Source organism: Mesoplodon mirus, assembly GCF_964341445.2.
Source record: "Mesoplodon mirus genome assembly, chromosome: 10".
Classification (NCBI taxonomy): domain Eukaryota; kingdom Metazoa; phylum Chordata; class Mammalia; order Artiodactyla; family Ziphiidae; genus Mesoplodon; species Mesoplodon mirus.
In genome coordinates, this window is record NC_138986.1 from 97848255 (window position 1) to 97862888 (window position 14634).

At 40.9% G+C, this 14634-nt stretch overlaps 1 protein-coding gene across 3 annotated transcripts in view; it reads right to left on the reverse strand.

Moving 5' to 3' along the window:
* UBE3D (ubiquitin protein ligase E3D) overlaps positions 1–14634 on the reverse strand; it is a 221342-nt gene that overhangs the window by 64267 nt on the left and 142441 nt on the right. Inside the window, exon 10 of one of the 3 annotated variants that reach the window (XM_082633296.1) lies at positions 12128–12738. The exons of 1 other annotated variant lie outside the window; for it this stretch is intronic. In XM_082633296.1, coding sequence (XP_082489422.1) covers positions 12718–12738 — 21 coding nt within the window. In that variant the 3' untranslated portion in view covers positions 12128–12717. Of the gene's footprint in view, positions 1–12127; positions 12739–12885; positions 13315–14634 lie in introns of those variants that run through there. One more of the 3 variants, XM_082633294.1, reaches the window with a different exon arrangement.

A 14634-nucleotide genomic window follows, 5' to 3' on the forward strand; every position in this document is an offset into this window, starting at 1 on the left:
GAGGGTGTGAAGAAAAGGGACCCCTCCTACACTGTTGGGGGGAACGTAAATTGGTAGAGCCACTATGGAGAACAGTATGGAGGTTCCTTAAAAACCTAAAAATAGAGCTACCATATGATCCAGCAATCCCACTCCTGGGCATATACCCAGAGGAAACCATAATTTGAAAAGATACATGCATCCCAATGTTCATTGCAGCATTATTTACAATAGCCAAGACATGGAAGCAACCTAAGTGTCCATTGACAGAGGAATGGATAAAGAAGATGTGGTACAATGAGAAGCCCGTGCACCGCAAGGAAGAGTAGCCCCCACTCACCGCAACTAGAGAAAGCCCTGAGAGCAGCAATGAAGACCCAACGCAGCCAAAAATAAATAAATTTATAAAAAAAAAAGAAGAAGGTGTGGTACATATATACAATGGAATATTACTCAGCCATAAAAAAGAACAAAGTAATGCTATTTGCAGCAATATAGATGGACCTAGAGATTGTCATACTGAGTGAAGTAAGTCAGACAGAGAAGGATAAATATCATGTGATACTGCTTATATGTGGAATCTAAAAAAATAGTACAAATGAACTTATTTACAAAACAGAAATAGAGACACAGATGCAGAAAAGAATCTCATGGTTACCAGGGGGGAAAGGGAAGGGAGGGATAAATTGGGAGATTGGGATTGACATACACACACTACTATACCTAAAACAGATAACTAATAAGGACCTACTGTATAGCACAGGGAACTCCACTCAATACTCTGTAATGACCTATATGGGAAAAGAATCTAAAAAAGAGTGGATATATGTATATGTATAACTGATTCACTTTGCTGTACAGCAGAAAAGTAACACAACATTGTAAATCAACTATAGTCTAATAAAAATTTAAAACAAAACAAAACAAAAAATAAAGATGAGGTTAGTAACTTGCTCAAGATTATAGAGGTGACATTTCAACCCAAGCAGTCTGACTCTAGCGCCTTTCATTCTTAACCACTGCAGCTAAATCCCAGAGCTCAAAAGGCCCCCAGGGGCACAAAAGAAAAATGTGTCTCTTATTCATGTTGTGCTCAATTCGGAGAAGTCAGAAGGAAGAGTCTATGGTTTCATGATGGCATTCAGTGACTTCCACCATCTAACAAGAACTCTTTTTCTATCTTTTTTTTTTTTTTTTTTTTTTTTGCGGTACGCGGGCCTCTCACTGTTGTGGCCTCTCCCGTTGCAGAGCACAGGCTCCGGACACGCAGGCTCAGCGGCCATGGCTCACGGGCCCAGCCACTCCGCGGCATGTGGGATCTTCCCAGACCGGGGCACGAACCCATGTCCCCTGCATCGGCAGGCGGACTCTCAACCACTGCGCCACCAGGGAAGTCCGAACACTTTTTCTATCTTATTCACTCTTCCATCTCAACTCCTCCAAACTAGCTAAATGTTCTTAATATCCTGAAATGCTCTTCTTCCTCAGTGTCTCCATCTTCCTGTCTTTACAAATTTAATGATCATTTAAGGCCCACATCAAGTCCTGCCTCATCCAAACAAGGACATCTTCTCCAGCCATATTCTTTGGGAGGGACCTCTCTGAACTCCTACAGTCGTTGCGGTCCACACTAGTGGTTTGCTCTCATCACTCATTTGTGATGAAATAAAGCAGAGGCACAAATAAATACAAGTATCGAAACAGGCTTTTCTAAAATTGCCTTGAACAATTATCAAAGGGTTGGAAAGATACATAGGAAATGTGTTTTATTGATCGAGTCTCTTTGTTTCCTCTAGTGGTTTCTAACACATATATTTCCAATTTGCTCATGATTTCTTTAAAAAATTTAAAAATATATTTCAACTAATTTTTCTCTTAATTTCAACCATAAAACAGCATCTTCTGCCGTGCTAGATGAGAAAGAACCTTGGCCACTTTTTCTTTTCTTCTTGACATCCCTTCTCAGGTTTAATTGAATTAAAATGCAGAATTTTAGTTCAATCCCTTTGTTACTTTAGGTACCTTATTTCAAGAATTCTTTCTTGACATTTGCACTAAACTTTGTAATCATATGAACAATTGAGAGAATCTATAGTGCCCTTTGTCGAGTTTATTATTCAGAATATTTGTGGGGGTGGTATACTCTCTGAGTCCAATATGTACTATTAGGGAACGATGACTAATTTTGACACTGTCACCATTCTATGAAGACAAAGTTTCAAGAGAAGAGGCCACACCAGTTTCCAATCCTTAAGTCTTTTTTTTTTTTAAACTGGAGTATCATTGCTTTACAATGTGATGTTAGCTTCTGCTGTACAACAAAGTGAAGCAGCCATATGTACACATATATCCCCTCCCTCTTGGACCTCCCTTCCTCCCATCCCCCCCCCCATCCCGCCCATCTAGGTCATCACAGAGCACCGAGCTGACCCTTAAGTCTTGATTCTGGGAGGGAGTATAGGAGTAACCAAGGCAGGTGCTTCTGGTTCATTTTCCTAGAAATGGTGTTGCTTAAGGATGGATGGGGAAGGGGGTGGGAAATGTAAAGGGAGATACAGGTCAGAGATCTGTTTCCTGTTTCCAAGCACTGGTTTCCTAAGACTCAATGAAGAAACAGAGATTCCATTATTTTATGAGCACTTACAAAATGCTTTGCTTCTATAACTCCTTTCCCAGCTTAAGTCTGCAGAAAGCCTGCCAATGGCCTCCTCAAGCCTGGAAGGGTTCTGGGCAAAGGGTAACAAGTCCCATTTTTCTTGAGTTTAGGAAAGGTTCAGCCAGAAACTCCAAACAGGCAATTTACTGCTGCAATCGTTTTGAATTAGGTTACCTACTTGTTCCCGATTTAGGTCTTTTGGTAGATGTACCGAAATTTGCAACCAACATACTGATGGAGTGTGTATAAACAAATTTTGGCCATAAAGATTCTTCTCATTTTTTTACCTCAAAACAAATAATAAAATAGGAGGAAAAAGTTTTAATCCATGAAATGTTAAGAGATCAAATAAAAATATTAAAGAAAGGCTGTGGAAGGTCACAGATAGGTCTACTACAAGGCAGAAAGGGGACACAAATCCTGCACTCTGCTAATTGTACCTTGTAGCCCAAGGACCCTAGAATAATTGTGGGCCCCTGAAAATGGGTTTCTTAATTTATCTATAACAGGATTGAGAATGAATTAGTTTTGTCTATTCCTCAATGAAAATGGACTCATGTTTTTAAAAGAATATTAGGATAGGTTGGATGCTTTTTAAAATGTTTTTTTTTGATTTTTGAAGCATATTTTTTTATTAGTTTCTGCTTTATAACAAAGTGAATCAGTCATACATATACATCTGTTCCCACATCCCTTCCCTCATGCATCTCCCTCCCTCCCACCCTCCCCATCCCACCCCTCCAGGCAGTCACAAAGCACCGAGCTGATCTCCCTGTGCTCTGCGGCTGCTTCCCACTATCTATCTACCTTACGTTTGGTAGTGTATATATGTCCATGCCTCTCTTTCGCTTTGTCACAGCTTACCCTTCCCCCTCCCCATATCCTCAAGTCCATTCTCAAGTAGGTCTGTGTCTTTATTCCCGTTTTACCCCTAGGTTCTTCATGACATTTTTTTAAAAATTCCATATATATGTGTTAGCATACGGTATTTGTTTTTCTCTTTCTGACTTACTTCACTCTGTATGACAGACTCTAGGTCTATCCACCTCATTATAAATAGCTCAGTTTCGTTTCTTTTTATTGGCTGAGTAATATTCCATTGTATATATGTGCCACATCTTCTTTATCCATTCATCCGATGATGGACACTTAGGTTGTTTCCAGCTCCGGGCTATTGTGAATAGAGCTGCAATGAACATTTTGGTACATGTCTCTTTTTGAATTATGGTTTTCTCAGGGTATATGCCTAGTAGTGGGATTGCTGGGTCATATGGTAGTTCTATTTGTAGTTTTTTAAGGAACCTCCATGCTGTTCTCCATAGTGGCTGTACCAATTCACATTCCCACCAGCAGTGCAAGAGTGTTCCCTTTTCTCCACACCCTCTCCAGCATTTATTGTTTCTAGATTTCTTGATGATGGCCATTCTGACTGGTGTGAGATGATATCTCATTGTAGTTTTGATTTGCATTTCTCTAATGATTAATGATGTTGAGCATTCTTTCATGTGTTTGTTGGCAGTCTGTATATCTTCTTTGGAGAAATGCCTATTTAAGTCTTCTGCCCATTTTTGGATTGGGTTGTTTGTTTTTTTGCTATTGAGCTGCATGAGCTGTTTATAAATTTTGGAGATTAATCCTTTGTCAGTTGCTTCATTTGCAAATATTTTCTCCCATTCTGAGGGTTGTCTTTTGGTCTTGTTTAGGGTTTCCTTTGCTGTGCAAAAGCTTTGAAGTTTCATTAGGTCCCATTTGTTTATCTTTGTTTTTATTTCCATTTCTCTAGGAGGTGGGTCCAAAAGGATCTTGCTGTGATTTATGTCATAGAGTGTTCTGCCTATGTTTTCCTCTAAGAGTTTGATAGTTTCTAGCCTTACATTTAGGTCTTTAATCCATTTTGAGCTTATTTTTGTGTATGGTGTTAGGGAATGATCTAATCTCATACTTTTACATGTCCCTGTCCAGTTTTCCCAGCACCACTTATTGAAGAGGCTGTCCTTTCTCCACTGTACATTCCTGCCTCCTTTATCAAAGACAAGTTGGCCATATGTGCGTGGGTTTATCTCTGGGCTTTCTATCCTGTTCAATTGATCTATCTTTCTGTTTTTCTGCCAGTACCACACTGTCTTGACTACTGTAGCTTTGTAGTATAGTCTGAAGTCAGGGAGCCTGATTCCTCCAGCTCCGTTTTTCGTTCTCAAGATTGCTTTGGCTATTCGGGGTCTTTTGTGTTTCCAAACAAATTTTGAAATTTTTTGTTCTAGTTCTGTGAAAAATGCCAATGGTAGTTTGATAGGGATTGCATTGAATCTGTAGATTGCTTTGGGTAGTAGAGTCATTTTGACAACATTGATTCTTCCAATCCAGGAGCATGGTATATCTCTCCATCTATTTGTATCATCTTTAATTTCTTTCATCAGTGTCTTATAATTTTCTGCATACAGGTCTTTTGTCTCCTTAGGTAGGTTTATTCCTAGATATTTTATTCTTTTTGTTGCAATGGTAAATGGGAGTGTTTTCTTGATTTCATTTTCAGATTTTTCATCATTAGTGCACAGGAATGCCAGAGATTTCTGTGCATTAATTTTGTATCCTGCTACTTTACCAAATTCATTGATTAGCTCTGTAGTTTGCTGGTAGCATCTTTAGGATTCTCTATGTATAGTATCATGTCATTTGCAAACAGTGACAGCTTTACATCTTCTTTTCCAATTTGGATTCCTTTTATTTCCTTTTCTTCTCTGATTGCTGTGGCTAAAACTTCCAAAACTAGGTTGAATAAGAGTGGTGAGAGTGGGCAGCCTTGTCTTGTTCCTGATCTTAGTGGAAATGGTTTCAGTTTTAAACCATTGAGCATGATGCTGGCTGTGGGTTTGTCATATATGGCCTTTATTATGTTGAGGAAAGTTCCCTCTATGCCTACTTTCTGCAGGGTTTTTATCATAAATGGGTGTTGAATTTTGTCGAAAGCTTTCTCTGCATCTATTGAGATGATCATATGGTTTTTCTCCTTCAACTTGTTAATATGGTATATCACATTGATTGATTTGCGTATATTGAAGAATCCTTGCATTCCTGGAATAAACCCCACTTGATCATGGTGTATGATCCTTTTACTGTGCTGTTGGATTCTGTTTGCTAGTATTTTGTTGAGGATTTTTGCATCTATGTTCATCAGTGATATTGGCCTGTAGTTTTCTTTCTTTGTGACATCCTTGTCTGGTTTTGGTATCAAGGTGATGGTGGCCTCATAGAATGAGTTTGGGAGTGTTCCTTCCTCTGAAATTGTTTGGAAGAGTTTGAGAAGGATGGGTGTTAGCTCTTCTCTAAATGTTTGATAGAATTCACCTGTGAAGCCATCTGGTCCTGGGCTTTTGTTTGTTGGAGGATTTTTAACCACAGTTTCAATTTCAGTGCTTGTGATTGGTCTATTCCTATTTTCTATTTCTTCCTGATTCAGTCTTGGCAGGTTGTGCATTTCTAAGAATTTGTCCATTTCTTCCAGGTTGTCCATTTTATTGGCATAGAGTTTCTTGTAGTAATCTCTCATGATCTTTTGTATTTCTGCAGTGTCAGTTGTTACTTCTCCTTTTTCATTTCTAATTCTATTGATTTGAGTCTTCTCCCTTTTTTTTTGGATGAGTCTGGCTAATGGTTTATCAATTTTGTTTATCTTCTCAAAGAACCAGCTTTTACTTTTATTGATCTTTGCTATCGTTTCCTTCATTTCTTTTTCATTTATTTCTGATCTGATCTTTATGATTTCTTTCCTTCTGCTAACTTTGGGGGTTTTTTGTTTTTCTTTCTCTAATTGCTTTAGGTGCAGGGTCAGGTTGTTTACTTGAGATGTTTCCTGTTTCTTAAGGTGGGATTGTATTGCTATAAACTTCCCCTTTAGAACTGCTTTTGCTGCATCCCATAGGTTTTGGGTTGTCGTGTCTCCATTGTCATTTGTTTCTAGGTATTTTTTTATTTCCTCTTTGATTTCTCCAGTGATCACTTCGTTATTGAGTAGTGTATTGTTTAGCCTCCATGTGTTTGTATTTTTTACAGATCTCTTCCTGTAATTGATGTCTAGTCTCATAGCATTGTGGTCGGAAAAGATACTTGATACAATTTCAATTTTCTTAAATTTACCAAGGCTTGATTTGTGACCCAAGATATGATGTATCCTGGAGAATGTTCCATGAGCACTTGAGAAAAATGTGTATTCTGTTGTTTTTGGATGGAATGTCCTATAAATATCAATTAAGTCCATCTTGTTTAATGTATCATTTAAAGCTTGTGTTTCCTTATTTATTTTCATTTTGGATGATCTGTCCATTGGTGAAAGTGGGGTGTTAAAGTCCCCTACTATGAGTGTGTTACTGTCGATTTCCCCTTTTATGGCTGTTAGTATTTGCCTTATGTATTGAGGTGCTCCTATGTTGGGTTTTAAAATGTTTTGACCAAATGTTTCCCTTGTCATTTTTCTTAAAACTAGAGAATTTACCTCTTAAAAGAATTTATTTCCATGTAAGTCCCCCCAACTTTTTCTCCCAGATTAAGGAATGATGAGCTCGATTCAATAGATAAAAGCTGGAAGCATCTCAAGAGGCAAACAAAGAGAAATCGTTATTATTAAGTCACACTGAATGCCACTGAGTATAAAGATTATTTAAGAATGTGTAGAACGCTTAGCTAAGCAGTTAGTGGGAAGCACCCCTCTGATGTGTAAGATAAATGTTAATGCTTTTCTAACTACAGAATAAGATGTACCTGTCATCCCCACATCCTGAATTACAATGAAACATGAGTCCCAATTAATCTTTGTTATATGCTAAGAACAAAAACAAATGTTACAGGTCAACAACTAGGCTGGCTTTTTCTATGCAAAACCATTTAACCTTGTCAGCACTTTTTACTACACGGGCTAATGATGGGTTTAATTACCAAAGTGGTTACTACAAAGCCAATTACATCTGAGTTCTGGTCAGCTTTCCTGTAATCAATGAAATCAAACAAGCTTTGCTAACACTGGTGTATCTTGTTTAGTCAAGGTACTTTCGGCAAAATGATGTAAGTGTGTGGTTTCTACTCCATCTGTTGGCATTTCATAATGTGTCTCCACAGTCACTTTTCATGGAGTTGAAATATTTTGTACACTTCAGGCTCAAGTTGGACCTCCCTTCACTCTCCCTTTACCCAGTTTTTTCTTATTGTATTTATTATTTTTAGAAATTATACTATTGTATAATACAGCATTTACAATAACATATAGTACTTTTTTGGTCAGCTCCCCCATGAAAATGCAAGCTCTGTGAGGGTAGGGACTTTGTTTTATTGATTCTATCTGTTGTACCCATAACTGTGCCTGGCATGTAGAAGGCATTCGATAAATACATGTTAAATGAAGAAACCTCAGAGATTGGTTTGCCAAAATGCGTGGCCAGTAGAAATGTTCGACAGGATCCACGTACTGTAATTATACTAGGTGATAGTAGGTTCACAAAACCACTTAGTTAAGTGATTTGTGATTTAACAGATAACTGCTTTGTCAACTTAAAGAAAAAGCACACAACATAAGGGTTGTGAGTTTAAGTTTTACTCAGGGTCTTATTGAGGACTATAGCCCAGGAGATAGCCAATCAATTAGCTCTGAGAAAACTGCTCCAAGGAAGTAGGGGAGTGGCCCATTTACATATGACTTTTGGTGAGGTCATACATGCAGTCTAGCACACACCTCGGTAAAAGATTACTGTTAATTGCAAAGAACAGATGTGTCAAGTTCATGATTTTAGTGCCTTCTTATGTATGGAAAGATGCAACACTCTGGGTTCATAAAATTCCTCCTGAGATATGCATCTAACTATCTAAGGAGCCTGCTTGTTTGAGCACAGAGTGCCTCCTCTGGTTTTCCATCCCGAATTCCTCTCAGGGCGCACTGCTGGTCAGTCACTGCAGTGTGTTATCATGTAACCCTAGCAGGACGAGGGGTGAGAAATGTTCATTGATCTTATTTGTTCACAACTTCCTTAAGTGATTTAAGTTTTTAGATATAAAAAAAATGGACTGGAAATTGATATTTTACTATGCTTCTGGCCCTTGGGAACCTCTTACTGTTCAAAATTCTCAGTACTGTTATCTAGGAATGCTATGGAATAGATTCTGGAATTGTATTGACAAGACACAGGAGGCTATCATGGAATGATTTTCAAGGACAACATTAAGGTTGTACAGCCTGTTTCCATTTTCTCTAGCCCTCCTAACGTGGTTTACTAAATTCACACACACACACACACACACACACACACACACAGAAGCAATGTTCTCTGTCCAAAGAGGAAGTAGCATAGAAAGCCTCCCATTTCCCTTCTTTTCCCACCCACTGTGGCCCCAAAGAAATAAACTCTCCCAGGTTTAGACATGTTATTCTCAGACCTACCCAGTGACTTGATGTTTACATTCAGCTCACTCTGGGCACTAGCTGAGCTGTGCTGGCCCTCCCCTCCTAGCCCTGGGAGAACCAGTGGAGACCAACTGAGCTTGAGAACTTCACCATGACAAGATTTCAGGTGGCATGACAGATGCAGCTTCACCCATGGTAACTAAAGTGTGTGGACAGAAATCTGCCATGCGTTTGTGTGTGTGTGTGTCCCCTTCTTTGGCTCCCACCCCTCCTTCAGGGTCCCTCACAGCCACTCCACCTTGCACTGCCCCCCTCTGCCAACAGAAAGGAGGGGGGTGGGCTCACCTCTCATTGGCTTGGTTCCCATTCAGACCCCAGACAGAGGTGAAGGGGTGTCACTATAGTTGACTTGACCTGATTTTACTTAGACAAGGTTAGTAAATCAGAATACCTTTCTAGTTGGGTTTTGTTGAGTGGTAGAGTTATCTTTTGAATCACGAGCACCTCTACCATCTAAACTAAACAAACATTAGTATGGTACACGTTTCTTTTCCAGAGGGAGAAAAACTATCTCAGAAGGAAATTCTCTTTTAGGTACAGGTTGAACTCTGCTTCATCTAATTTATTCCCATCTCCAACAATTAGATCAAAACAAACTGAACCCTTAAGAAATAGTCACACAATGGTATTCATCAGCAGTGTCCATTTGCGAAAACAAGATTATACTAAAGCCAGGCCACGTGCCAGAAAAAGACTCAGATTTTGTTAATGACTGTGTCATTGTCGATACACCACTCTAGGCAACCACCAAATGTTGTTCTCAGGACACGTCCTTAATAGCAGTGGTTCTCAACTGCGGTCAGTTTCAGCCACCAGGGCAATGTCTGCAGACATTTTTGGTTGTCACAACTTGGGGAGCGAGCAACTGGCATCTGGTGGATAGAGGCCAGGGATGCTGCTCAACATTCTTCAACATACTGAAGGGTACCAGAATATGTCACCCCAAAATATGCCACTTTGGCATAAGGATTATTTTGAGCTAAAGATCACTGAGAACGAGCAGAGGCAAGAAAAGTTTTTTAACCTCCCCTTAACTGCCTAAAAATGAAGTCTAAATTTCCCCATTTGTAAAGGAAATTTACATTTGTAAAGGAAATTCCCATCTGTAAAGATGTCTCCGTATCAGGAAAAGATCTACACCTGGAGACAACTCTTATTATCGGAGAAACTATTACCAACAAAACAAGACAACCCTTATTTACCACATATTTCCTCCCCTCACCTTCCTAGAACCTGCCTCCCCCTGCCCAGAAGCCGCAAACTCTGTTTTCTTTGTTTATTCTAAGACGGTATATAAATTTCGATCATCTGGCCACTTCCTAAAGTCTCATGTCTTTGTGAAACTTCTCTGCAGATGTATGTAATTAAGCTGGTTTTATTTTTCTGTCATTAATCTGTCTTTTGTCAGCTTGATTTGCAAGCCCCAGCCACTGAACCTAGGAGGGTTTAGGAAGAAAGGTTTTTCCTCCCCACAGCACAGGACAGTCTCCAAAACAAAGCCTTGTCGGCCCCAAATGTAAATAGTGCCGAGGTTGAAAACCCTGTTCTATACTGACAGACAGAAATCTAAAGCACCAAAAGTCAGCAAGGTGTTTGGGAGTTTAGTAGCTTCAGTGATGTCAAACCAACTCTCCTTTATGGCTGTGAGCCTTGGACATACTACTCAGAACTATAATGTTTCAAACTGTGCTTAATAAAATGACCCTGTAGGATCAGACAGAGGGGTTTTCTTCCTATGTCCGTTCACCAGCCACAGAATTAGGAGAATTACACCACTGCTCTGCTGGGAGGACCTGTGTTTCGGTTAAACCTACACGGAAGAAGAAATCATGAAAGGTTCACTAAATCACAACGCCAGTGACCCCCATGTTAAGGGTGTTAGGAAATTAGGGGACAGAAAACGTTTTGAGTAAAGAGGTATTGGGTGGTCTGTAGGGTAGGATTAATGCCAATATGAAACAAAGGAGCACCCTCCTGGGTACAATTCCTTTCCATGTCCCCCATTTCTTGTTTGTAGGAAATAGGCTTCATTCAGCCTCCTAGACCTTCCCTGAGTTCCAAAGGGCAGATTCAAACAGTTGCTAATCCAAGAAGAGATGGAATGCAGAAACTAAGGATGAGTCAAGAAACAATAGTGCAGGGGCTTCCCTGGTGGCGCAGTGGTTGAGAGTCCGCCTGCCGATGCAGGGGACACGGGTTCGTGTCCCGGTCCGGGAAGATCCCACATGCCGCGGAGCGGCTGGGCCCGTGAGCCATGGCCGCTGAGCCTGTGCGTCCGGAGCCTGTGCTCCGCAAGGGGAGAGGCCACAACAGTGAGAGGCCCGCGTACCGCAAAAAAAAAAAAAAAAAAAAAAAATAGTGCAGTGATTAAATCAGGGTGCTGGTTCCTTCTCAAGGGATATACATAACAATATCTTCTGCAGGAACTAAGACCCCCCCCCTTCCAAGTGGAGGATGGTAACTTCAGGTTGAGCACAAGATTCTTGGAGCACCACCCTGTTACCGCACCAACAGCCAATCGGAAGAAAGTCTGCACACTCTAGAAGAAAATGAAGACTCTGACCCCCTCCCCAAATGATTCTCCCTTTAAAAACTTTCGTGGTTGAGCAGAATCTTTGGAGTTTGTTTTTGGCCACAAGTCCTCCATCTCCCCAGGTTGCTGGCCTCCTGAATAAAGCAGCCTTTCCGTTCCAACCAACACTCGTCTCTGGAGTACTGGCTTTCAAGTGGCGAGCAGCCGAACCTGAGTTTGGTAACAAACAGGCTTGATGAGAAGCAGATATAGCTGCAAATCCAGAGACTGTCCTCCCTTGAGGAGTGGGCTGGGAGGATCTGTTTGGCTCCAGCCCCAGAGCTGCTCCTACTGTGTGATTACCAACAAGTCTGAAACCTTCTCTGTAAAATGAGGAGCGGGGCCTATGCCTTGAAGGACCCCCCCCGGCTCTGTCATTCTCATTCAGTGGTTTCCAGGCCACCTGCTCTGGCACCCAAGGGCTCAGACTACTCTGTAACAGGATGCCAGTGAGGTATATCTATTGATCTGAAGCAGTATTTGGTAAAGGAAATAAAGAACAAAAGGAGCACATACACGTTTGCATAAATGGGAAACCCTTTAATTTGATAATCATGCATTCAACAAACATTTATTTACTGAGCATCTCCTCTGAATAAGGTATACAAAATTCCATATTTTCTTTTAAAAAAGTGTTTTTATACGAGCCTGCGAAGTTCTCTGAAAGTTTATGTCCTAAGATTTGCAGCAGCTAACATTCAATTCCACCAATGAAGCCCCTTGCTGCATTCCGCACAGGGACAGATGGGTCTCCACCAGCTCTCTCTCTCCAGGTGGTGCTGACACAGCACATATTTGAATACTCTTCTCGGTGGGAAATAGAGACATAAATTCTATACTTATCTCTCAACCTGCTACTATGACTTTCTTCACAGCCTTGGTTTTTCAATGATTTCAAGTTAACTCTTCTCTTAGAGACTATATGCAGGCAAGTAAACTCAAAACTGCAATGCCCTGTTCTCATTCTGTAGCTGGGTTCCTGTCTCTGTAATTGTTGCCCACTGGGCCGACGGCTGGCTGCCGGTGCACCCCGTGCTGTGGAGAGGAATGTGTCGGCTCCCGCAGTTACATCTTCAAAAAGGCCACCTGGAGAAGGAAGAAAAACCCACAGTGTTTTCCTTATATTATGTGATGAAATGGCTGAGTACACATCAAACCTGAATCAGGTAAGTCTACTTGGTAAGGATGCTCACAGGTCTGCAAAGAAAAATGACTCTTAGTCGGGCCAGACATTGCCATTTCACAGCAGGAGCAAATTAGTCCTTTTTTAATGAACCATACAGTAGTGAAAATAATTCACATGCATTTTAAAGGGGAAAAAAAAGTTTAAATTGACACTAAAGTTGTATTGCCGTGAAGTAATCCAGTTCTCTTTCCCATTGGTTCAAACGGCTGCTTTGGATCTTCCATGAGCATTATTCCAAATCCCGAAGACTCCTGGGCAATTCCAGTTTCTCATTACCATTGGTAATTAAACCAGTCTCTCTTCGGGTCATGCCAGTGCTTTTAATTGCATCATATTTATTGGGCTTGCCAGCAGCAATTTATCTTAAAACTCGGTTGTTTTAAAACATTTTAATTCATACAGGCTTAGGTACAAAATATTTTCAGACTATTTAATAAGGTCCAGATCAAATGCATCGAATTTCTCAAGGGTTTTAGCTAAAGGAGAAACAAACATAATAAAGTCAATCATAAACACTTAGAAAATTCTAGCTCAGGGATTGGGGTGATAATAAATTGGGAAGGTACCAGCATCAGGAAGAGAGTGGAATGGAGGTTAGAGATAAAGATGGAGAAACACGGGGCAGTTAGAAGGCTCGTCCCAGGCCTTTTTCGGGGGGAAAGAGGGAGCAACAGAAGCAAAACATTCTACTCTTGGACATTTGGTACTTAAGTCCCCAAACGCAGTTGAAGGAGGTACGTATTTAATGATCCCTGTTAAGGGGATAGGAAAAGTGAAGAGTCGTGCAGGGCAAAAGCCATCTGCTTTATGTTGAGTAATTCAGAAGGATGTTACCCTTCATACGGTGCTGGTGAGAAAGGCCCCTGCTGAGTTTCCGTATCAACTTCCCGCTGAGTTTTTACATCAAGTTCTGCAGTGAGAACAGAGTTGAAGGAGCAGGCACGGAAGAGAGGTTAAGATTCCTAAACAAATATAAACATGGAATGAGGAGGGGACAAGATGGGAGAGCAGAAGGATGTGAGCTCACCGCTTCCTATGGACAATTGATGCGAACCTCAAGGGCTTACTGTGAAGAGTCAATGAGATAATGCTTAGGAAAATACTTGGGTTTCCCTCCCTGGCCTCTCAGATGATAGACGTTAGGAGCCCATGAATATTCTGATGAGAAGGGGCTGTTGAAGACAGGCCAGCTGGGCCCTTTAGGGAATGATCATAGAATCCCAGGGAAGGGACTTAGGGGGTCACTGAGTCTGACTTCTGGTTCACGGCGATTAGTATCCCTGTGGGGACATTCTGCTTCTTCACGGACAGTTTACAGGGAGATTCCCAAGATGCCAATACCAGGGCTGATACTCAGAGACACAGAGACGATGGATAAAACCCAGTTATCTCTTTTTTAATTCTGAAAACTGCTGTGTCATGGAGTATTCCAGCCAGGAACTACTTAGAATAACTGATGATGATAAATGTCCTCATAAACATGGTTAAGAACTTTGGCTCTGGAACCATCCAGACCAGTGGGTCTCTACTTGGGACAATTTCGCCCACCAGGGGTCATTTGGTCGTGTCTGGAGATTTTTTTTTTTTTTTTTTTTTTTTGTCACAGCATGTGGGATCTTAGTTCCCAGACCAGGGATCGAACCCAAGCCTCCTGAAGTGGAAGCACGGAGTCCCAACCACTGGATCGCCAGGGGAGTCCCTGGAGATATTTTTGGTTGGCACAGCTTGGGGGGATGCTAATGGCATCTAGTGGGTAGAGAGGTAGGGATGCTGCTAAACATCCAATTTTGTGCAGG